This window comes from Micromys minutus (genome assembly GCF_963924665.1).
Source record: "Micromys minutus genome assembly, chromosome: 19".
Classification (NCBI taxonomy): Eukaryota; Metazoa; Chordata; class Mammalia; order Rodentia; family Muridae; genus Micromys; species Micromys minutus.
This window is the reverse complement of record NC_137954.1, coordinates 21,086,003-21,112,746: the sequence shown is the minus strand read 5'-3', so window position 1 is coordinate 21,112,746 and position 26,744 is coordinate 21,086,003. Positions and strand designations below refer to the sequence as shown.

The 26,744-nt window shown below is 36.6% G+C and overlaps 1 protein-coding gene across 1 annotated transcript in view; it reads right to left on the bottom strand.

Annotated features, from left to right (window-relative positions):
• The window catches only part of SPAG16 (sperm associated antigen 16), a gene marked incomplete at both ends in the record, with an annotated part of 827,025 nt that overhangs the window by 188,117 nt on the left and 612,164 nt on the right, over nucleotides 1–26,744 (bottom strand). Inside the window, one exon of the mRNA XM_080932901.1 lies at nucleotides 16,644–16,770. Coding sequence (XP_080789027.1) covers nucleotides 16,644–16,770 — 127 coding nt within the window. The remainder of the gene's footprint in view (nucleotides 1–16,643; nucleotides 16,771–26,744) is intronic.

Below are 26,744 nucleotides of genomic sequence, written 5' to 3'. Positions count from 1 at the left end.
TGGTGGTATCTCACCCTCCAGAGGGCAGACAGTGCTGAGATCCAGGCACATACCTGTGAGGCTTACCCCTTTTTGTGTTCAGATAATTCCCCCAGGGTAACAGAAGTCCCCATCCTACTGTGATCACTTGACCTTCTTTGCCTTGTTGCTAACCTTGTATTTGTCTCTGTGGAGCTCTTCCCCTAGAAAATTCTCTGCTGACATAACTGACATGCTTTCTCACCTCAAGATGACTGCCTGCCTTTCCTTAGAGGTCTCTCTTGTACATCATATCTGCAAAACCCCTACCCTGTGATGGTGACACTGATTACCTACTTGACAGGATCTAGAGACCTCAAGAAGACAAACTTCTTGAAAAGCCCCCCCCCCCCCAAATGTGAGGAAGTTTCACGATGGGGTTAGCTGAGGTGGGGAGCTCCTCCCTAAATGTGAGCACACAACTCCATGGGCTGAAGTCCTAGATTGAAAAAAAGAAAAAAAAAAAAAAAAAAAAAAAAAAAAAAACCGAGAACTTGCCGAACACTGTTTTTTTCTCTGCTTTCCCTACCTGGGATGCTGTGATGACCCATCTCCATCACCCACCACCACATCTTCCCTGCCATCATGGACTCAAACTGTGATCCAGAGTAAGTCCTTCTGTCCTGAGGTCCAATGGGGTTTCTCAGAGGAGTGAGAAAACTAATACATTTTTTTTTTCACTCAGGTAGATAAAACGATAAAATATAAAATGGCTTTATAGTTCATGGGCTAAACACAAATCTGTTTATGTATACGTGTAAGGTAGACCAAAAGTATGGGAAGAGGTTAGAGAAAGATGGTATATCTCTGCATCCACAATATGTACATAAACATCAAACACAGAGTTATGTCTTATTTATGAATTTACATGGTTTATCTAAGGAATGTCCACAAAGCACAAAACAATGACAATAACAACACCATCAACAACAAAATATAGCAGGTATACTTCCTTATTCTCAATTTACAGAAAGAGAAATGTAGGCAGAGAGAGGTTAAAGAATGTTTCCAACATTAGAGAACTAATTGGAGGTATAATTTGGATTGAAAACAAACAAACAAGCACCCAAAGCAAAGCTTGTCACTCTAAATACTGTTGTTCTTGCGTATCCTACTGCCTTTGATTAATAAAAGTAAAAAAATTATAGTAAAATATATTATCAAATATATATTATGTGGGGGCTAGAAGGATAGCTTAGTAATTCAGAGGTCTTGGGTTGAGTTCAGTTTCCAACACCCACATGATGGCTTACAACCATCTCTAACTGTAGTCTAACTGTAGTCCTATTGGATATGATACCCCCTTTTGGTGTGCAAATGTACATACAGACAAAACTCTCTCTCTCTCTCTCTCTCTCTCTCTCTCTCTCTCTCTCTCTCTCTCTCTCTCTCTCTCTTTCTCTCTCTCTGTATATATATACTAAATAACTAAACAACTCTTTCTGAAGAAAAAGACAAAATCCAGTATACATCCTTAAACCCAGTATGTAAGAGGCAGAGGCAGGTAGCTGTCTGTGAGTTTGAGGCCAGCCTGTTATAAAAAAACCAGTTCTAGGACAGGTGGCACTGGTAAGAGAAGATCTGTCTCAAAAAATTCTGTTTCAAAAATCTGTCTTGAAAAAATATATAAACATATATTTCATAGTATATCTATATTATGTGGTAATTTGAGATATTGAGTGTATGAAATATAAATTATTAACTCTGATTCATGTGATATCACACAGGTTCTTTTTTTCTCATATTTTTTCTAGAAATATCTTCAGAAATTATATTGGCTAATAAAAAATGTAGGTCTTATAAAACACCATGCCTTCGCTACCCACATCTAGCGGATCTGAATATTAATGAGATGTGTAAGCTTTAGTGTAAAAGTCTTTCTTCCCCACTCCTGTTTTAAACTTCTTGAGGAGTCAACAGAGGATCCCTGTGAATGACAGAGTATCAGCAGGAATGGGGTCTGACTGTCAAACCCTTGTGAGTGACAGAGTATCAGCAGGAATAAGGTCTGACTGTCAAACCCTAGCACCACTGCTTCACAGGAGTCCTACTGTTTCCTCACAATGAACAAACCCATCCCAAAATGGAGGAACTGTAGGAATGGAGCCTTCTTCTATTGTGGGAGGTCCTCTGCAGGCAGCAATAGTGAGCACTTGTATCCCCAGGAGGGGTTTTCACAATGAGAGGGTCACTGGCAGAGGCTATTCAGCAGAACTCTTTGTAGCCTTCTTAATCCTAAATCATCAAAGTGTATTATTATGTAATTTTCTGCCATAAAGTACCATGGCCATGGTCAGTTACAGACTTCATTTTAGCTTTCCAGTTTCAGAGGGTTACAGACCATGATGGCAGCATGGAGCCAGGGCAGGAGGAAGCTGATATCTCACATCTTGGACCAGGAGCACAAACCAGAACCAACTGAAAAGAGAAGAATCTTTACATTCTCAAACCCATGCCCCCTCCATTGACATATTTCTGCCATCACGGCTGCACCTCCCAAATCTCTCCATGCAGCTATCCCAATCTGGAACAAATATTCAAATGCCTAAGATTATGGGGAAGGGGGTTTGTCTCAGTCAATCCAACACACAAGGTGTACCTTTCATAGAAGCAGGAATAGAGACATAGAGATGGGGTTGAACCTTGAAAATAATGTACTTAGACACTGCAAAAGAGAGGGTATGGTATAGTAGCAAGTCTTCCTCTCACACAAAAAGGACTGTTGGGGTATCCAGTATCAGCCTCCAATAGTCACATACATCAGCTTCCACTGGTTTTCAATCAACCATTTCCTTTCTCCACATTTTTTCTAGCATATTTAAGAAGAGAGGGATAAGAATTCGCAAATATCTGAGAAGCCATTGCTCCATTTTCCATATTCAAATAGCAGTTTAAAACACACCGGTTCCTTATAGTTTCTGTCACCATGGCTACTTTCATGTTTTCTTCTCTTTCACATACAGGCACACTTTAGAAATTGGTTCTAATGTGTTGTCTTATTTTGCCCCCCAAAAGCCACATTTTCTAACCTGAGGTTCCCTGCCCCCCAGGTGGCTTTGATTGATAATTTTGCCATAAAACCATTGGTTGGGCAGGGAGATGGGGTGGGACTTTTAGATGCACAGAGAGCAGAGGGATTCAATGTAAGAGCTGCAGGAAAGAATAGCAATCAGCCATCTAAGAATTCTGGGAAGATTTATCAAGTTGACTCAGAAATTTGGAGAATGTATGCTAGCTAAGGGGAAGATTAGAAATGCCCAGCCATTGAGCTAGTATCAAAGGCATACCAAAATTAGCCAATGTACCTATATCTCTCATTTGTTAATCCAGATATCTCCCAGGTGGGTGGAGCTCAAGTGTGACCTACTGGGAGCCAAAACAGTTTAACTAATTCACAACTACAGACGCATGTTACTAATATTGAAGATTAATTTTATACTGAGTCTAGACTATTCAGATCTAAGAAGAGCATTTCTCAGATTTAAACACCTACATTTATGATTTTAGATGTTATGCCAAATTCTATATGCATACCTGTGTCATTCATAACCCTGGAAGCAAACAAAGAGTTTCATTTGGATGGAAAATTTTAAGAGAATCATTAATGAAGGGATTATATGCCAATGAAGCAAATATAGAGGAATAATTCAGAAAATACATGCATAAATTAGACGCAGTGGGGAGTGGTTACTGCCCAAAATTGAAAGAGAATGGGAAAAAAAATAACCAAATCAGAGACTGGCTGGGAACTGGAGTCCCACAGCAAGGAAGAACACAGGACCTGCCGCTGCAGGCTGCAAATACACTGTGAATGCACCTAAGCAAGTTGGGAGAGGATCATACAAGGCTCTGCTTTCTCTCTCCCTCTGATCTGACTCCTGTATCTGCAATGGGAGATTCAGTAAGTCAGTGGGCAATCTGGCTCCTGTGTGAGTCAAAGGAAGACGACAAAGATAGAATGATTACCAGAAAGATTCCTGGTAGAGAAAGAACAACTCACCTTCTACCCATCAACCTGTCCACTCAACTGCCTATCCAGCCACTGACTGAGATTATAGACTACATTTTGCTGGTACATTCATTTTCGTTACATTGCCTCCTCTAACCTTAGGGTGTCCATTCTAAAAGACCTGTTAATGTGTGAAACTTCAGATAAGAGAGAACTTATATTTTCCTATATATGATGCATTTAATAAAAATTATTTCATAAATTACCAAAAACAAAATGTTTAAACAATATAAACATGTAGAACAGCATACAAAAATAAGTTAAGTACATTATGTTTTTCTGTATCAATTTGACATTTCCAGGATAGTACAAAAAAAATCATCTCCTAGACAAGACTGGCAGAGCAACATGAATTTTCATCATGTTACTCAGGAGAGTACACAATTTAAAACCCATATTGTCTATTTCTAGAATCTCCTGTTCTTTTTTATGGACTGAGCTTGACTATGAGTAACTGAAACTAAAAAATTGATACAGCAGAGACATAGGGTCTCCTGTGTGCATCCTGACCATCTGTCCTTAGAGTCCACAAGAATGCACTTGTATTTTAAAGATTTATGGCATCCTATCATGTAAATTTAAGAAACTATATTTGGAGAAGAGTTATACACATCTATTTTAAGTATAAGTACCTTCAATGATTATTTTTTATATTTGATGTTCAAAGATGCCACCTGAGTCATTTTTGTGCATCATTTTATAATTAATATAAATGATACTGTCACTATTTTATAATTAAATACTTCAATGAAACTCTCTAATAATGACATTGCATGAGACAGATGATTGATAGTGAATCATAGGAAATATAAATTTGTTAACATAAGTTCTGCCACCATCACTAGCTACAGAATATATACCTCTGGCTGACTGACATACGGATGGGTTATTAAGTACTCCTATCAGCATAATAGTCATAACATAAAACCCATACTATTCCAAAGTCTAAAGCCAAGTCAGGCTTTCCTATGAGAAGCAATATTTACTTGGGTATTGAAGTAGACAGTGAAAACCCTTTCAGAGATGTTTGGACCTAAAAAGCACAGAGAATATGGAAAATAATTCTAGAGATATATTACCTAGTCTAAGTATCTTAAAACAAACTAAGTATCAGATTTGTCAATAAAATTAATTATTTTTTTGGTAATATCAAAGTCCACAAGACTAAGGGTTAGAAGACATGTTTGTGGAATGAGAGTCAAATCCTAGGAGTTTAGAAAGTTATATCATGTTATTATGAGATGGATATAATGTTTTATTAAAAGACTATGCTTCTTGAAATAAGATTCATAATCACTATTTCCCATTGTTTCAGAATTTCAAATGCATAAACAAATACACTAACAAAATGATTTTATGTAGAATAAAAATGTGTCCTTCATATGAGTTATGATGTGAAGATCTTTGAATATCTTCAAGGAGATTCTTAAAGTCTTGACAGGACAAAAGGGACATGTCAAGCTGAGAGTTGGTGAAAGTTAATCATCTGTAACTGTTGGCAGAATCTGTAATATGTGGTAGAAGCCACATATCTAAGTTTTCATAGTGATACTTGGTCATTATGTTTTTTATATGAGACTGAAGAGTAGTTAATCCATGAACTATCTGCTCAACAAATCAGTTACATTCATCCACAGTTCATCACACCAGAGTCTGAGGAAGGGAGTGCTAACGATAGAACTGTAACTATCCAATGAGAGAGAATGGGATGAGAGTGTTTAATATAAATCACCGTGAGGTAGTAGGTTTAGAGGAAACCTAGGAAATAGTGGTCAGTAATGCACTAGGTAAGCAAATGGGTAGATGAATGAAGGGGGAAATTCCCTAGGAAAGAGGGGAAATAAAACTGATAGAAATGTATTAACATGGAAAGTGTAAGAACATATTATATAATTAAAGCAGGAATTTTCATGAATGTTACAGAGATGCTAGAAGCCATATATATATATAATTATTAAGAATTAAAGATGGTGCATAGAATAGGTGAAATAGTAAAGTCTGATGATATTAATTTATACTATGTTGAGAAGTAAGATTGTTCGTGTGTGTGTATGTGTGTGTATGCTAAAATTTTTAACTAAAAAGAAAGTGTAAGAAGAAAAAGAGTAGAAATGGGAAAAACATAGTATCCATGGTTACAGTTAAATTTGGATGAATTCAAGAATCCCTAAGATCATGTGTCTATAGTACAAATGGAGCATCAAACAAAACCTGGGAAAGGATGATAAGAGAGAGTGAAGATCATCTTCTAAGGAGAGATGAGTGCTTCTAGCCAGTCTTCTGGGGTCATATCCTCTTCTCCATACACAGAATCAAGGGGGCCTTCCTTACAAACAGTACTGGAGTGACACAGTGTAGCACCAATGGAAGAGTTCAGGTTAAAGCTTACTACACCTCCTGCTGCTTCTTGAAACTACAGATGCACATGTTATGTTTTTAAACACAGAATCTCGATGATTTCTTCATTACTACATTCCAGAATTTAGTCCATGACAGGCATATAACAAGGTTATGATAAATAATTCTTGATTAAGTTGATATATGTTCCACTACTATAGTAACAAAAATATGAGTATGAAAATAAAGAGCATTTATTAAAATTATTTTAAGAATGTTTATTGTTAATTTTAAAAATACACCATTTTCTTCTTTTCCCTTTTCTCTATGGCCATGAGATAGAGAGGATGTGAATAATGATTTTGGGCAATTTTTACTTACACTCTTAAATTACAAGTGAGAAGAGAGTCTTTTGAGCTCAATCAGATTGAGTAAATCATATTTGAATATTGTTTGAAATTCAATTTCAGATAAATAGAACTGCAGGTTATCACGAGTGCCAACTGTTCCATCTCCATGAAGAGCAAGGGTGCTATGTGTTCTGGTTTGATTTGCACATCTGTTGAACTGCAACGTCCCATAAAAGATGATCCTATTAAAAAGTATTATCTTGGCAGATTAAAGATGATTATCTATTCAATTTTGTGTAACAGACTTTTAAAAAGAAGTCAAATTCTTCAGGTACTGGCTCTGGACCATGTAGTATGGGTGTATTGAATTTTAACTATTTCCATTTAATCTAATAACTAGTGTATATGCTTAGATTAAAACAATTCATTTCTTTTAGGATTCCAAACTGCATTCTTTTGAAAAATTCAAAGTGTCAATGGGACATATTGCTTTATACAAACACATTTCTATTAATGTGCCTCGTTTCAAAGCTACCTATGCTGTACTATACATGTGGTCTTCATTAGATCAGCAAGCATTCCAGCATAACACATTATTGTTTCTAAATGATATCAATATACATACAACCCACTCTTCACACTGGATTCATAGAGAGCAAGCTTTTATGAAATTTTCGTTTAAGTATGGTGGAAAGATAATTTGATATCAGCATTTTATTTACATATTGTTCACTTGTTTCTAAGTGTGCATTTGAAAATATTTCTATATAATACCGCAGAAAATCTTCACTGAATCTACTGATGCTGATGTAGCATCCATCAAGTTCACAGTTGTTGGCATGTAATTACATCCACAAGCCTTAGAAGGAGCTTCTGAACTAGTATTTTATTTATTCAATAAAGCAACTGAAGTGCTACATGATTGTCTGTGCACTGTCCTGATATAAATATGTTTCATTGTAATTCTTCATAGAGGAACTAAAATGTAATTGCAATTTCTCTTGTTTTAAAATACTACGTAAGACTGAGGAACTAACCCAAGGGTGACCTTGTGGAATCCAAGCAAGGCAAGCTGCAGTAGTGGACCGTAATGCTGTGATTGGTAATACTGACTAGTTATTTCTGTTCTGATTTAAACAGAGTGCTTCACATTCCTAAGTTATACAGTCCTATCAGAAGACTTTGACATAGTCATTAGCTGAAATTATTAACATGTTAGAACATATGGCTCTTTTGTCAGAATTCCTATCTAGATATGTGAGATTATCAGGACAGTTTCTGTGGCATATGGCTGCCATTGAGATTTGAAGCACAAACTTGGGTCATGTTTAGTCCTCCTTTTCTTCTCATTCTGTTCTGTCTCTCGTTGAATCTTGTCTCCTTGTCAGCCTTATTCACTTTTTTGTGCATGTGACCTATTGAATTTAGAAAATTGCTTCATGGATGTGGAAGGGACTTATTTTATGGAGTTTAGGCAATTTATCAGAGGCTACACCACTGATGTAAATGATATTCCCTTCCCCAGAAACCAGTATCTGCTCACAGTCTCTCAAGAAGGGGTGGGGCTTTGTGAACAACGCACACATCCCCATTCTCTGGCTCTTACATTATCTCTTTCCTTCTCCAAGATGTTCCCTGACCCTTCAAAAAGGTATATAGATACTCTCAGTTAGTTCCCAGCACTCAATAGTCACTTACTGTCAACGCTTTGATCACTTGTGACTCTCTCCATTAGCCCCTACTTACTGCAAAAAGGATTGTGTCCAACAAAGAATGTGAGTGTAATTAATTCTGCACAACAAACTGTGGTTTGGTCTAAAGTCTCAGCATGATGCCCAACCTCACATCATCTGATCTGGGATGAGCAAGGCTCATTTAAAAAAAATGCTTATATTTAGGTGGCTAATTGGCTGGGAGGTAGCCAGATTATTTTAGAGGATTAGAATTGATCAATGACTGCCCAGCTACTATGCTGTAAAGCTAATTAAGTAAACCTAGTAGGTCTTACTTAGGAGCTGGCTGGAGATTGGGAAATACTAGCTCCTTTTAAAATTACATTTACATATGCAGACCATTCCAAAAGGAGCTCCCATAGACTTGTGCAGTGGTATTATCACCGGATAACCTATACACTCTTTCAGTCATAATTTAGGTAAACATGACTCAGTTTCATGTGCAAATTCTATTGTAATTTAAAGAATTCAGGCAATTTCCAGGTATAAAGATTCATCATAAATTGTGAATTTCAAATGAGCTTTAGCTTCAGTATGGATGAAGTACTGTTGGAATTTCCTAATACCTAACTAATAAATGGATATCATAGTTGTTGGAATTCTGTAAACCCCGCCCCTCAGTTACCTAGCAACAGCCAAGTATACCCCACCCCTCAGTTACCTGGCAGTAGCCAGGTATGCTCAGTCCCAGTGACCTGACACATAAAAGAAGCTGCTTGTCCCCTCCTCTTCCTCTTTCTCTTGATCTCTCTATTGCTCTCCTACCCTTGCCCCTCCTCTCCCCCTTCCTCACACCCCCGCCCCCGTCTACTCCTCTACTTCTCTATTCCTCTCTTCTCTCTTTGCCTCTATTACCCTCTTAACTCCCCCGTGACCTAAATAAGCTGTATTCTACACTATACTGTCATGTGGCTGGTTCTTCAGGGGGAAGAGTTTCCCAACATGGATTCCTCAGAGGCATCCCCCTCACCTTCAGGCCTTGCCGCACTTCCATGGGCCATATCTCCCCCCACTCTCCTCATCCTTTTCCTAACACTGGTGCCAAAACCTGGGATGTCATCTTTTAACAACAATAGTCATCTACCAATAAGAAAAGATGCCACACCTGTCAATCCAGGCTCATGTTTATCCTGCTCTCTACATTAATATTCATTATCCCTGAATCAGTGGGTCTGTGGCTAATATGTCTTTAATTGAAAATTTCAAAAAATTCTCATTAGTATCATCATGTTACTTCTTGTGTTTACTCTTAGCAAATTAAATTTTATTTTCATCCTGGAGCATAATAAGACAAAAATCAAAGAGAGAAATTGGCCATTATTACACAAAGGCATGAAGCCTATCCCTACGAATCTCCACTATTTCCTCACATAATTCCCAGTTTACAGTAATGAAATCGTTTTCCCAGAAGTATGGAAGAATGTAAGTTTACTATTACAAATAAGTAATTAAAGCTCTCAAAACTCTTTTAAGTGGGAGAAATAAAACCTAAGCAATAGGTCTGTGATGACTGAACAAGAAAGCCATGCTTGATGCATTAATATACCTTCCTCCACAGCTCTATTCTATATTTCAAAAGGCTGCACACATCCCTACAGGTGTCTGCTCTGCCTGTACACCCAAAGGCCTGCACGCATCTCTGAAGGTGACCATTCTGCCTTTATACCTAAAGGACTATAATCTGATTTCCTAACGTTCTTCTCATTCTTTGGAACCGAATCAGAGTTATCTGTATTCACTTAAGAACAAATTGGATATTTTATGTTCAGCAGAACCAAAAGAAACAAAATTAAACAAGAGCACCACAAAATAACTGAGCTGAGTCCTCTGGTCACCTATTTCTTATATTTTATCTTCTGTTCTGATGGCTTTGTGTTTTACAGGATCAGTTCCATCTTACAAAGCTTATAAAAGAAGATGGCTTATTTCCTTCCTTTCTTATTTAAGATTTTAATATTTATTACTAAATAACCCTGGACTTACATAAAGGAGGGCTGAAGGTGACGTTCCATGGCAGAATGCTTGCCTCACAGGTCTGGGGTCTAGGTTCTAAGTAACAGCATCATCTTTCCAGCTATGACTGTATAGGCTTCCTATTGCTAGCATTTACTAAATGACTATTGTATGAGTTGTATGAGGCACACACACACACACACACACACACACACACACACACACACACAAAACTAGACTGTACTTGATCATAAATGACAGAAAGAAGAGCCACAGAGCTGAAACTATGACAAAAATAGCTTTATATAATTTCTCAAGTGTCATGTGGGGCCTTTGCCAGATAAGTGACTATAAATGTAGTTGATGGTGAAAATGTAAAACTCTAAGTAAAGGCAGAGGACTTCAGACTGGCCATGAGAACTAGAAGTTTGCCGAGATGGATGGATGGCTCACCGCGTGCAGGAAAAAAGAGGTGCTCAGGTTGCCCAGAAGACAAGTAAGAATGCTGGCAGATGACAGCAGAAACTGTCTTTTGATAGCTTTCTAGATTTCAGGGACAAATAGTTGGTAATTAATGCTAAACACAGGATGTGTTATCACAGCTTTGGTAGAACACCTTCATGTGATTGGTACTTGAGAAACTTCAATATTTAGAGCAAATGAGAACTTTTTCAGACTTATATCACATACCAATATAGAAGCACATCCTGTTATAGAGTCAGAGAATATATAACTCATCTTTCAGGATATAGTCTGCCCATCATTGAGTGCTAACTCTACATTTGGACAGTGATGCACATGGAGATTTAGAAATTGCAGGTTTCTTAGTTTCCTCATCTGTAAAATGGGACAAGAAAAACACTATTAATTTGTAGTGAGATTTAAGTAGGACTTCAACCCCTGCCATGACTGTAAAGAGAGTAGTGCAAGTCTCAGCCCAGAGGTGTGGTCTGCTTCGTGATGGAGATAATTCTCTCCTAAGTGTCCCTTCGTAGTGCTTTCTTTTTCCCAAGTGAGAGCCCACTAGGGACGATTTCTGAATTGGCACACTCTACGTGTTTGTACAAGAGTCTGTGTTCCTCACTTGGCAATGACCCTTCAATTCCTGCTCTCTCCCTTGGCCTTTGACTTGCAAGACTTTCCTCCTTGGCTAGAGGGACATAAATTATTCCAACATGAGCCTTATGAGCTCCTGGAATTTTCTTCTCTGCGCTCTTAGACATCTCTCCCTGGACTTTAAGCTCTCATTCACAAATCCGTACTCAGCTGTCATATGAAGGCCGTGGAGGAGCCTCTGCAGATCTCCAGGACTGTCTCTACGCTGCCCTCACCCTTTCTACCCTGTCCTGCAAACCCAGGCTACTCTGACTTCCAAGACCGTTCTCCCCACCTCTCTACCTTCACTCTCCCAGAAACCACTAAGTGTGGCCTGTCTGTCTGTCCCTCCCCGAGGTAAAATGTAGTAGTTGAATCTGGGCATTAGGCTGTGGTAAGTCATGTGGCTTGTCTGACTCACCCTGTCTCAGTATTTATGGTTAAATTGTTTACCATTCTGTGTTTGAAAACTGCTGTTGTTTCAAGATTTTTTTCCCCACACTCCCCCCACCCTCCAGCTCACTACTCTTACACTGTTTGAAAATACATCTGGACAGTCCTTGGTACCCACTCATGGCTGGAATGGAAGATCAATAAATTTCTGACATTGCATATGCAAAGGAAATGAGGTTCAGATATAGGAGTTCTACCCAAATCATTCAGCCATTAAAACAAACAAAAACCATCCTCCATATTAGGGATTTTTCTTCCTGTGTGCGCCACCAGGGGGACCTAATCAGAAATTGACTTTGTTTTCTCCAGATGGGGTTTCTCAATGTAACCTTGGCTGCTCTGGACTTAGTTTCTAGACCAGTCTGGTTTCAAACTCAAAGATCCACCTCATCCACATTCCAATCACTGGGATTAGAGGCATGTACCCCTAATGCTGACCAGAAACTGACTTTTAAAAACAAAATGATGCACTATAGCTTTTATTAACTAACATTGATCAATTTGAGCCAAAGATTTTTGGGGATATTTTGCTTTGAAAAGAAATTAGGGTGAGGGCAATGTGTTTGCATTTTATTAAAGGAAAAAAGGTTGTTCTGTTTGTTTGTTGGCTGGCTGCTTGGTCCCCCTGCTCTACCCTCCTTTACTGTTGTTGGTATGGTTCTGCTTGTTGGTAACATCTAGGATTTTTCTCCAAAAACTGGGAAACTTTGCCAGTTTGAACAATCTGATACCTACAGGTTTTCTACAGAAGAGCTTGTATCTAGCTCAAATTTCTGCCCCTTCATTTTCTAGAGTTGTGACTACTTCACAAATACACTGGAATTACCTTTTACAATGGACTAAAACGCATTGCTGAAGTTTATAAGCACAGAGATGTTGAGAGGGAAATGTATAAGTCCTGTGAGTTCACTTGTATTACTTTCAGCTTGCAACTGCATTTAACATTTTCTGAAATGAGCAATAAGTTTTGAATCCAAAAAAATATGACATTTTAAATATGACTAAGTGAAAGATATTATTTAGATAGTCAATATTCACAAAAACTCATTGTTTTACATTCCCAGGAGGCTCTTTGCTTAATGAGAAAAAAACATTTATTCTCTCACAAATACAGTGTTATAAGTTTATACTAATAAATAGATGCATCTATAAACACAGATAATCTGTATTTGTCACAGGCGATATACTTGGAAATGAAACATTATGTAAATAATGCTATGCCACATGCAGTTCTTTCCAATGTGTGTGTGGCTGATTCAGCAATGGAAAAGCAATGTCATCCACGGTGATTTATACATGCTCAAATGTCTAAGTGTATAATGTACATTTTATAAAACATAGTGCAGTCTCAGTTAATGATTTCAATGCACTCTAAATATAAGAGCAAGAGTTTGGCCTTGTTTCTTTTCTCTGTTGACTGGCACACATTTGTCTTGCCCACCTGCAAGCAGACTAACTTCTCTTATTCCTACAGTGAAAAGAGTAATCTCCACGATCTGTTCCATCTCTAAGAAACATAAAAGCTTGAGCACAGAATTTCTTATTGTAGGACACTGTTATCCCTTTAGATCCCCCATTAAACCTGAGACAATTATCTACTCTCTTATCTCCACGAGGAATGTTAGATCAGGGTGATTAAATAATTTGTCTAAATGGTGACGATAGTGTTATTAAATCTAAGAGTCTTAGTTATTCTTCACCTTTACTTTTGGGGCATAAATGTCTTTATCAAAGCTACCTGTTACAAAAGATGTACTAGTTAGGATATCAAACTTAGAATGGATAAAGAGTCATTTATAATAACATACATTTGTAAATCTAAAATGAAAATATTTGCTTACAATTTCTAGTTATGTGGTTTTCATATCATTACATTTGAAAAGAATAGTTCAGACAATACTGTCAGTTGTGTTATGATCTTCAATCTATTTCTTACATTGTGGTAGATTTTCAGTCACTAGAAATCACCATATCTACGAAAATAGCTCATAGTTTGTAAAGACAGCACCGCACATTTCTCTAGTTGCCCTTCAAGGAAACTGATCAAGGTATATGAAGATCGCATAGAATTTGTAACAGCAACACCTTTCTTGTTTGAATCAACTTAGGCAAGACATTATCCAGACATTCACATGTATTACATAATACCAAGGTAGCTGTGCGTGTCTATTGATAATGACTTTCCCTTAGGTCCAGAGTACAGCTAGGGCACTTAGACAGAGCTTAGCCTCTAAAACAGGTAAAATTGTGATAATTAACATCTTGGGCAATACTGACCAGGAGACATGGCTTATCAAAAACTCAATGTGTTTTCTCAATAAATGCATTTTATTTTTAGCCAGGTCAATATTCTCTTGCTCTTTTGGAATCATACCATACAAGCTTGTATTAGATTGTCCTGTGAATAAATGAAAATTTATCATCTTCAGATGGATACAACTCTTGGCTTTATTAATTCAGCCTTGATTTTATCATTGGATTTCAAATATTTTTCAAAATGCAATCCTGCTACATTTCCTTACTGAATATTTTATCCCAAAAAATGGCAGTTAGCAAAGATAAACGAGTCACTTATCCATATTACAAAGTTGGCTTGCTCTAGACCTGCATTCTTCTTTACTCTCTTCAGAACACAATCCCCAGTACTATCCTTTTAAAAAATATTTCCATTCATGTTCCAATTTGATCTTGGACTTCCACTAATTTACCCAATTTTTTGGTGTACTTTAATCTTTTTTTTAAAGGGTCATTGCAGATGTCTGTAGAGAAGCACGGGTCCCTCATTGTTTAACAAGAAAAGCCTTGTAATTTCTCATGCATGTTGAGTTAAAATTAATTATCTATGTTCCTCGAAGAAATGGTAAAAAGGGATGGGAAGGCAGAACTGAAGTTGTGTTCCTGCGGCCTGATAAGAAGGTCTCTCCACTGCAGTTACTGTCTTGGTTTCTAATCATTCTAACATCAATTCTCTATACTTTTCTTAACATTAGTGTATGACCAGGAGTTTGGTAGCCATGTGGGGGAAAACAGATTTGTTGTAGCTAGACTTTAATGCATTGGCTTGTGCAGCAAAAGATAGATGTTGATATTTATTGAAAATCATGTTTGCCTGGCTGTACAACAAACTTTCCAAGTGGAAAGCAAAGGTCAATAGAAAGTCAGCAGCATCACATCTAATAATGAAAATAAAGCTACCTTTAATTGTGCAACACTTTTTTAAAAGACCTTAACTTCTATTATTAGAATGCTACAGCCTCAAGTTTTACTATTCAAACTTCAACCTTCAAGGACATGAGTAGTTAACTGTCTGCTTAAGGCAATCAAAATGGATTTAGAGATGTGACTTGTCTGTTATACCTTAGTAGGAACTCCCATGGAGATCTGATGCCAGTGAAGAGCTCCATATCAGAACCTGACATTGAAATATTAATATCTTACACGTTACAGTATGGAAAGGAAATTCCAACTGATAGTTAGAGTCTTTGATTCCGCGTTCTTTTTGAATTCTGGCAGACCACAAATGGCATAATGCTATGAATATTATGAAAAATCTTTCACTTCTTTCTGAAACTTTCATTTATGCTTAGGACCATCCTACCTCTTCTTCCCTAAGATTGCACGCGTGTGCCACCATACCAGATAACTAAAAACACTTTGTTTCCAGTGGTATTTGTAGGTTCAGATGCAATGAAACTACAACATACAATTCAAGATAATAACTTACCATTTACATTTTCAGATGCTTAATGGTAATAACACAAAACAAATTTCAAGAAACACGCAGCAATTATCTTATGGCTCCAGAATTATTCTTGGTATATTTATGATTCTGTACCAGAGAATTAATACAGACTATGTATTTTAAAATAAAGCGTTTTGATTTCTTCTTATATATTTCTTTCTTCATCAACAACGAAACTTTAGTCATATAAAATTTTAATTGATTACAAATAAAGAATTCTCGGAAGTTCAAAAATTGAAGCTATGCATCACTATCAAAGGGAGAGGTTCTGTCTGTTCCTCACTGAGCAGAGTCTACCATTAAAGATGGAGATGCGGTGGTACTTTCATCTTTTAAGTGGACAATTGGAATCAATTTAGTGAGCATCAGATCCCACTCTATTCATCATTGGCATGGATAAAATATTTTATCTGCTTGATAATCCTTATGTATTTCAGAAAAAGTGCTACAAAAATTTCATAGAGTGTAGAACATTCATCTACAGTAGTAGATGAATATGTGCATAAATCCTAGAGTATTTCGGAACAATTTATTAACTTTTCATGATTAGCCTACATCATCAAAATATTTCAAATTTGTGTTGATACAGTTTTTATTATTCTCTACTCAATTACTTATGTTATAGGGAGCCCAGGTAGCTTTCCCTAGGTACGTTATATGACATGGGCTATGAGGATAGCCATGATGCTGTCAGCAAGCCTATGATGTGTCTTCATTAATATCTTCCCTGTTTTATTTCCGTGTGTTAGTTATTTATGAGGTCAATATAATTGTTTCATAGTAAGACTCTCAATTTTAATAAACCAGAAATACCACAGTTAACATACTCGAAACAGAAGATTACAAATTGCATACAAAGTTTAACCAAAAGCTCTAAGAGAAAAACGGCAGTTCAGATTTTAAAAAAAATGTTCATTTGGTGCCAAGAGTGAAGCAAAATGAATGAGTCCTACCTGATGGGTCAAAATTCACCTCATTGCCAGGACTTGGACCCGCATCGATGGACACAATCGGCACAAGCTTCCGGAAGTCCCAAAGCTTTGTAACTCCACGGGCATCACAGGATGCTATGATGTGACCCTTCAAAAACATAGAAGAAATAGATATGTCATAACATGCAGTAAAAACATAACTATGAGACTACAGTTTTATCAATCCCACAGGAAACACATTTATCTAACCTAAAATATAATCATTATAAAGTTGCATCAAATTTTGTTCTTAAGATATGAAGTCTTATATGTGAATTATGAAAATGAACCAACCAAACTCATCCAGAGCCTCCAGGAACTAAAACAACAATGTGAGCACACATGGAGAGACCCATGGCTCCAGCTGCATATGTAGCAGAGGATGATATTGTCTGGCTTCAAGGGAGCAGGTAAATTGGCTGCAGCTAAATGATACTTATTGTGGTCCTTTCGACAAACTTCTCAGCAGAGACGGCTGGGCTATTTTGTTAACAACATATTCTATCTGCTTGGTTATGCTTATTCTATTGGGGGGAAATACTAAAACCAACCAATTTTATAGAGCATAAAATAAAACACCTAATGACAATTAACAGCTGTTGTATTGGAACAAGGAGGAAGGTGTTTGGATACAGCAGGGGAAAAACAGAAGAGTAGATGAATCAAGTGGAATGGAGAAAGGGAAGAGGCTTTTCCTGCATAGCAATTAGCCTGAGCACTTTAACAGGAGGTTCACGACTGTGGAGGCTGCCTGTCTAAACATTGGCCTCTCAGGGAAAAAAATGTCAGTTTTTTAGGATCACTCACCATCAGTAACTTGGGATGGGGTGATAGGCAAGAGGGGTTTCTGCTCTGCATCTAACCCCAATCTCATGATTTTGCATTGTTTCTTCACTCATTCATAAATGCAGTGAAGTGGGCATGTTAGAACCATATCACTGTTTGCAGTCACCCTTCAGACTCTTTTCAATTGGTTACACAATTTCCCTTTCAAAATCTAGATTGATTTTTTTTTTAACTGTCAAGGCAAAACCTTTCCTTTCTTTCTAGTTTTTAAAAATGTTAAAGGTATTAACTTTATTACTAGACAATTTTGTTATTTTGATCAAGGTTATATTTGCTCTTTTCTCATTTACTGTATTCCTGTAAGAACTGAACAACTTCTACAAATAAGGGTTCAAGGGAATCTTTTCTGTGTCCCTGAACGCACCAGTAGTACAAGGGATGTCATTAGTTTTAAAATTCTGTAACTGTTGTCACTGGCAAAGTAATATCAAAGTTGTGTCCCCATTCTAACAAATGAGATGCTTAATCAATTTTATGATTTAAATGGAGCAGAGAGAATTTGGAATATCCTCAAATATGTAAACACATTTTGCAAGAACTATGAGGAATCATGAGTTTTGTTCCAGAAAAATGGAAGATCAGTTCATAGGTGTTAGTAGGGAATATTAATGTTAAAAATTAGAAAACATTCTCTGTAAATATAAAGACTTTCCATCATCTTTAGACATCACAAATGGGATCTTTGTTCAACCCAGAGAAGACAGTAGATAGGTTTAAATCAGTATTTAATTTGGGTGCACCTTTCACCATAGGCATGTTTATTGACTTGAACTTTGTCTGGAAACTCAAAATTAAAATAGATTTATAAATATGTCCTACCATAATGAGTATTAAACTTTGAGAAAGTGTATTTAAAATTAAAAATAAACTAGTCTTTTCATTTATATTGAGTAAAAATAAATATTAAAATGATTTTACATTTAATGTCCTAAAATGCTGCTGTCAAATGATCAATGTTCTATAGTTTAAAATATTAAAATGATTCAACAATTTATAATATGCTTTTAATAAACCATGTGATGTGTTACATGATTCAATAAAATGAATGGATAGTAATATTTACGAACCTTTGAGTGGTGACCATAATTTAATGATGGTTTTCATTGCCTTAAGAGCTTAGAAGATATGACAAAGGATGTAGGATAGTGAAATAAACATAATACTGTATTAAGAGATACAATTTGATTTTTAATTTTGATAGTAGTATTATACTAGTTAATAAAAGCACTGCTTAGTTATACCAAGAAGATAGGGTATATATAAAGCCTGTCACTATATTTTTAGCATAATGGAGCTCCAGAAAATAAGCATTAAATTAAAGGTGAATAATGCTACCATGGAGTTGATTATAATATTTTAGTTTAGTTCAAGTCCTGCCTTAATCTTAGGAGTGGTATTAACTTTGGTTCTTATGGTTTTGAATCAGAAACAAACAGAGTAGGTGATAAAAAGGGTTATCAAGAGTAAAAATATCCTAGCCTCTAGAAACTGCCTTTTCCCATTCCAGCCAAATTAGAAGAATGCCAGTCAAACTATATTCCTCTTTAAAACAGGGCATCAACCTAGAATAGCATTACACAACTGCAGTGTGTTTTGAGAAATCTTGAGGCACAGAGACATGGAAGAGGATTAAATGGTGACCTGAGGAAAAAATTATGCCAATTAAATTAACAGTAAAACAAAGGACAGTGATAGTTGCTAGGTACTTAGCCTAAACTCCACAATATTTGAAAGAAAATATGTTCTGGAATTAGGTGAAATTGTAAAAGACTGAGAACTCATAAGCTTTGACAATGTTTCTAAATTGAAACTCTAGGTTAGGTCCATCATTAATATTAAGATGTAGTGTCCAGAAATAAATGATCAAGTAGAGAGTTCATAAAGAAGTTCGGTTCTACTTGGGCTGTATCTATTATCCCCAGGGCCCGGCTTAGTTCCTCTTACATGCTAGCACTTGACCTTTTATTAAATGACTGAATAAGTGAGAATGAAGAGAGTATAGAGTGATCAGCACTGAAAGTGGTTTAAAGGATATTTTTAACTTATAGAAATATTAAGGAACCAATGTCTAAACAAATGAATTTTGTCAAACTTAATTGATCTGGTGAAATGGACCAGCAGGTAGAAAGGCCTTGCAAAGCAAGCCTCCTGAGCTGGGCTTAATCCCTGCAGGCCATGATAGAAGAAAAGTGATTCCCAGTTGTTCTCTGATCTCCACATGCACATGTACATTCACACACACACACACACACACACACACACACACACACACACACACACACACACACATATCTTCACTGTAGCACACATGAGCTAACTTTCACATGCATTTGCATATATATTATTATAATCAGTGTAAATAACAAATACACTTCAAAAATCTTGAGAAAGACTCAAATTCCTTAAATAATACAAGTATAATTTAGCAAAGTTGCTTAAATGCAAAGTAGAAAATGAGTAGTCGCCATTTTTGATGTCCCTGGTTCAGCCTCCCAACCTCTAAAATCAAGAACCCATACTGCAAAATGCCATGCACACACGAAGCTATTTATTAGTTAGAGGAAGGCATGGAACAGGAGACCAATCTATTTTAAGATGATGATATACTGAAGGGAATTTAAAACACGTATCAATAACACATACTTTGGACAGTTTCAATATTGCATCTAAACTTGTATGTCAAAAAAACCTATGATAAAATTCTGTTTATTACTAGAAAATAAGAATATGCGGAATCTGTAACAATAATCTAACATTGAAGAATTGCATCCTGTATGGTTGGTTATACGGTCACCTGACTGCTAGAAGGTTCTTGATGCCTGCCCCATTCTCAAAGTCAGGCATATTCATTAATGCTAATGGGGTCATATACAGTTTCAGTTAATGTGAGATTGTTTTATAAGGAAATAATATCCATTAAATATATAAGAATATGTCATGGGACTATGTTTTTAATGCAGATTTTATAAACCTGAGACACTATCCTATAAATTGCGTGCAAGGGTTGTACTCCAGATAGGTTGAAGAAAGTCAAATATAGACACATCTCTTTATAGGAAAGCTATTGTATTGCAGATTAGAATTAAATGCTTTTGGTTGATCATAGAAGACATGGGTACAACCTTCTCAGACTTGATAAAAACACTGAGAAAATGCTAAATTCATATGACTCAAAACCTACCTTTTAAATGCACAGAACAGTTCAGAGCATTGACATTCTAAAGAAAAATGTTTTGAGATCACAAGGAGTTTTTAAAAAAAAGCATCATGGACCACAGTTTACCTTAGGGTAGTGGGTCTCATCCTTTCTAAGGTTGCTGTCTTTACCACAGCTTCTCCTCTTATGCTGATCCCAATTATAAAAGTATTTCCATTGCAGCTTTGTAGCTGCGACTTTGCTACCATTTTGAATCATAAAGTAAATGTCTGTGTTTTCTGATGGTCTTAGGTGACCCAAATGAAAGGGTCATTCATCCTCCAAAGGAATCAGGACCCACAGGATAAAAACTGCTGCCTTAGGGCATCACAACCATATAGTTTGCCAGGATTCCACTGTATTTCACAATATATAACTAAATATGGTCCAGAAAAACTACATTTTATGTACATGGCCATAGAATATCTCTACAAACAGTTTAATTAATAATAATAGTAATAACAGCAACAACAATAGCTTCTGCTAACTAAATAATTACTGCATGTTACTTCAGATCCTAAGCATTTATAAAAAGAAACAAAATGTCTGGCATTTGTGGATGAAGAAACTGAGCCACAAAGAGACTAGATTGCCTACAGTCTACAGGTAGACAGACTAAAAGCCAGCATTCACATCTCTTTTTCTGTCGCATCTGTGTTGTCCAGTGGGCTTTCCCATGCCTCAAAGGTAAAACTGTGCAAAACTTACTGTAAAGGTAGAAGGGATTAAACAGTTCGATAAAAGGCTAACAAGGAAAAGGAAGATAAAACAGAAACAGTGAGGATGAAACCGTGTCTCTGAAGATCCAGTTCGGAAGTGACTGGCCCTTCAGCTTCTGTGGGGAAACAGAGTCTGAAAGAGTGCTGTGTCCAATAGGAGACAAACCCACCTTTATTGCCAAGGCATAAGTAGTGTTAAGAAACAAATGTTTCTGACCAGCACTTCCTGAAATTACACTTTATAAGTGAGAAATTGAGAGTATTTGGACTTAACAAGAATCTCACAATCTAGATCAGGACCCAGTTGCACACTGGGTAACTGGACAGGTGACGTCAATACAATAAGGTAAAGTTTCTGTATCTTTAATACAATATGGGGGGACTCTGGGCTACTGGCCTGGGCAACCTGGGGCAAAGGAAGAAGCTACAGGGATGTTCTCTATAGAAAAGATATTAAAGTAAAAACAGAGAGCAGAAGAGGTGATAGTAACAACCAAAATTCCTTTTCAATAAACAGCTCTGTGTGTGCACATGCACACTTATATGATTTTGAGTACATGTGCAGGGGTGTGAGTGTGTGTGTGTGTGTGTGTGTGTGTGTGTCTGTGAGTGTGAGTATGAGTATGCATGCAGGTGTGTGTGTATCTGTGTTAGTTACAGGGGACTAAAATCTTAACTATGTTAGGCAAACACTCTACCTATAAGCTACATTAATGTTAGCATTTCCCAAGTAGTTGCAGATTTATCTATCAAAATGACACGTGAAGCAAGGGAAGCAAGAATATATAAAAATTCAACAACCACACAAAGCCTGAACTAAAACCAAACTCAATATTGATAAATATGTAAAACCAGAAATTAGGTGAAATTTATGTAGGCCAGACAATTTTTGAAGAAATGAAAAAGTCGCACAGGCAATATTTTCTTATAAAGCTGAAGTCAACTGATACAGTAAGTTAACTAACAAAACAGAACAGTTAGGAGGTAAAAGAGACAAAAGGCAACCTGTAAATAGCAAGTTTAGAATTTATTTAGTTGAGGGATTTCTATTCTATTTTTAATATAGTTGAAGCCATGAATGAAGATATCATATGCTTTTTGAAAAAAAAGAGTTTTATCTTTCATTTATATGTGTATATGTTGACATATTTGTAAGCACTTGCAGATGCCAGAAGGTGTCATTCATACTGACTCAGCTGAAGATACAGGTGATCACCAACTGCTCAGTGTAGATGCTAGGAAACGAACGTAAGTTCTCTGCAAACAGCCATCTTTACAGCTTCTACATATATTTATTTTAAAAGGGCTTAAAATAAATAAGTGACATGGTCAGTTGTCTACAAACTTTTCTGGAGAGAAACCACTAGATCATGATAGGAATTTATGGACACCTAAAATTAAGCTGAGCTAGTAAATGTAATAAATTCATCAAAATCAAAGCTAATTTCTTCCCAGAAGATACAGACAGATAACCTGAACTGTTTGTCAAAAGATGACTTAAAAAAAAAATAGTCAAGGGTACAGCATTGTCTTTGGAGTAGAGACAAGAAGTTAGCCATCTCTAGGTGTCTTCCTCAATAACTGCACACATTTTTTGTGTTTTGAAACAGTATTTCTTACTGAAGCCATACATCAACATCTGGCTACGCTGGCTGGACAATAAACCACAGAGATCTGCGTGTCTCTGCCTCCCCGGCTGTGAGAATACAGTCATTTGCAATGATTTTGCTGTTTTCCTGACTGCGGAAGTATAATTCAGAGTCTCATGTGTGCAGAGCAAGCAATACCTGAGGATTCCATCTCATGGCTTCAAGAGGAACCATTTTAAAATATGGCAGATGCTGAAGAAACTTCCCCAGGTGCTACAAGGACTTGACCGTAATTGTAAATTCTTTAGAGAACTGAGTCTTTAAACAACAATAAGTCTAAAATCAGCTAAAAGAATATAAGGTAAAAATTGAATAGCTACAATAAAGTCATACAAGTACAGAAGAAGAAAAATAAATAAAAGGAAAATACCAAACCAGTAATAGCATAAGACCTGCTATTTAAACAAGAGATGGACAAAAGAAAGGACAGACATATATGCGTGTGAGTGCCTGCACATATGTAAAATGCACTTTGTGGGTGTTTAGTGTCCTTAACGGCCAGAAAGGAGCACTATATCCTCAAAGCTGTAGGTACAGTCAGTTGTGAGCTATTATATGAGCTCTAGGAACTAAACTGAGTCTCTCTCAAGAGCAATAAATACTATCAACTGCTCAGTCATCTCTCCAGTCCCTAGAATTGTTTATTGTAGATCATAGTAACAAGCAATTGTGTCCCTGTTTATAGGTAACACATTTTAAGACCAATTGATGGATGCCTGAAGCCTGGGGGTATTAAACTTCACTATGTAAATGTTTCTTATATGACCATACCTCAATCATTTTAGATGATAAATATTTTTTGTATTCCTAAATATCGATCAATTTATTTTTTTCTGAAATACCAACAAAGAAGCCATGACAGGTTCCAGGCCTACATTAGGTTAGATGGGGTAAACTCGGTCTGTGGCTAATCATTTTTTCACTAGAGGAGCCAGAGCCATCTTTGTAATCTAGCCAATTGCATTGACCTAGATCCCGAGAGTCTGGCCCCTGAAAAGGCAGCATTATGGGCAGAACTGTATGAGTATTTTTTCTTCATTTATAAATTAGGCATTCTAAGAGATTACCAATGATCACTGCCTTGGTCAATTTTAATTTTCCACTGTATTGGCTAAGGAACCAAGACATAGTTCTCTGGAGAATCTGAGAAAGCATTTTTTATAAAGTTAACTGAGGGGTGAGTACCATCCTCTGGAGTTGGAGGGCTGTCTTAGTGTTACTATTGCTGTGATAAAACACTATGAACAAGAGCGACTTTGGAGGAAAGGGTTTATTTCACCCAAACTTTCATATCAGTGTTCATCATCAGAAGCTATGAGGGCAAGAATTCACACAAGGTAGAAACCTAGAGGCAGGAGCTCAAGTAGTGGCAATGTGGAGTGCTGCTTACTGGCTTGTGCCTCAAAGGCTTGCTTAGCCTACTTTCTTATAGAACCCAGCATCACCACAGTAAGCTGAGATCTCCTCCATTAATTAGTGAGTAAGAAAATTCCCCATGGGCTTGCATATAGCCTGATCTTATGGACGCTGTAAGGTGCCATTCTCTCATATAAGTAAAGGTGACTTTACTTATATCAAGTTGGGCTGCAGAGATTGTTCAGTGGTTAAGAGCACTGAGCTGCTCTTCCAAAGGTCTTGTGTTCAATTCCCAGAAACCACATGGTAGCTTACAACTATCTGTAAAGAAATCAGATGCCCTCTTCTGGTGTGTCTGAAAACAGCACAGTGTACTCACATAAAATAAATAAATCTTTAAATAAAAAAAAGTGTATCAATTTCACATAAAACTAACCAGGACAGGGCCCTTCCTTCCAACAGCAGCTGTCCCTAAAGAGCGAAGTCCATGAAACATGCACACAGTATGCCACGCCCCCTGCTGATGCTCTTTGGAAACGATTTCTTAGGTCCTGTTATGCTGTCTGGGCTACCATTGGCAGCTGACATCAGAACCCCAGGACCTATGCCTTTCCAACACTTAGCAAAGACCTGTGACTACAGGAATTGACCATGTCTTCAGCACCAGCTTGGGACCTCAACACACCTGGTGGGCTGAGCAGGCACCAGGAAGGCTCTGATTCTCTCAGTGTATGGGCAACCACTGTTAGATGACTCACCCTACATTGGAAAAGCCAATCTGATAGAGCCCCCTTTGTAATATATGTTCATTCTCTTAGCCACATTCCTCTGTAAAACCTGGACAACGCCATCCTCAGCAGTACAAGAGAACAGTGAGAACAACATACTTTAGTGAACATTGCATGAGAGAGGACGTTGTCTCTTCCCACTGTCAAAGGATCATAATTCCCCTTTCTGTCATACTCTTATTTCACACCACAGTTGACCAAAGAGAAGTAAAATTGTAGAAAGTCAATAAAAAAATCAGGAAGGAGAGCTGTCACTAAATTAAGGTAGCTCAAACATCAGTCACTTCTATGGATGAGATCCACGTGGCTTTGCTTCTGGGATGATGGGCTCTCTGATGGCCATGAGTTTGCCATCTCCTCTTTTGAGAACTGTCTTTTATCCACTACGCTGTGGATGGATTCCTTTAATATTCATTCCCTTCCTGATATATAAAATAAATGTTTGTGTACCTCTGGCTCAAATATCATCAACAAGAATCCTTTTTCTGTTTTCCAAACCCATATCAACAGATAAACTTTTCTTTCTGATTAGGTTCCATAAAATGCATAGCCTACATGTACACATATAACCTTATTCTTATTTTCAGATAGTGCATGGTAAAAATCTGTTAAAATGGACATGCAAGTGGTATTTGTGTTTCGCCTCCAGCATAATCCCAATGTCATTTGATATTGGTTCTGTATGAAGCCTTGTCAGTGAGTTAATGGGCAACTTACTTTGATTATATTTCATGGGAGTTTGGAATTTTTAGTTAGAGCACATCATACTTTTGATATCAGCTTATTAAGATTTTGAGGTATTAGTTTTAAAGAGGATATGTTGCAGAAGACTTGTATTTGCTGTAGGTTTACTAAGTAACAGCTAGAATTAAATTTATTACCATAAAAATCTGCTCAGTTCTAGCATTACATCATCAGGTACAATCTCATTATATAAATGAAGAAAATAATTTAAATGTATCATAATACCACTTTCCTAGAATTACCAAGATGAAATAATGTGAATCTTTGGTTTATTTAGACTTTGAGAGTTAATATAATAAATAAATAAAATATCTCATAAGAAAAGAAATAAGGTTTATCTACATGAGTTCATTTTATTTATAGATTATTCTAATATGGAATAACCTGTTATAAATATTTAATAATATTAAAGATATTCCTACATTACAGTATATTTAAGTCAATATCTCAAATAAATATTTATAATGAAAACTTTTCTTACATTATTATTTATAATATTAAAATAAAAGAAAAAATTGTGGTAAGAAAATACATTATATATATATATATATATACACACACACATATATATATCAGACATATATATCAAGTATTATAACTATAATAATGACATTAAAAACATTATTATTGCAAGAAAGATGTAGGCAAGTAATTCGATCAAAAAAGTAGCAAAAAATTGTTTATATTTTATTTTATAGTACAGGAAGAGAAGAGGACATTAAAAGGAATATGGTAGGAACTCAAACCGAAATGCTTGTGTTTATGAATTAGCATGATTCACTGCA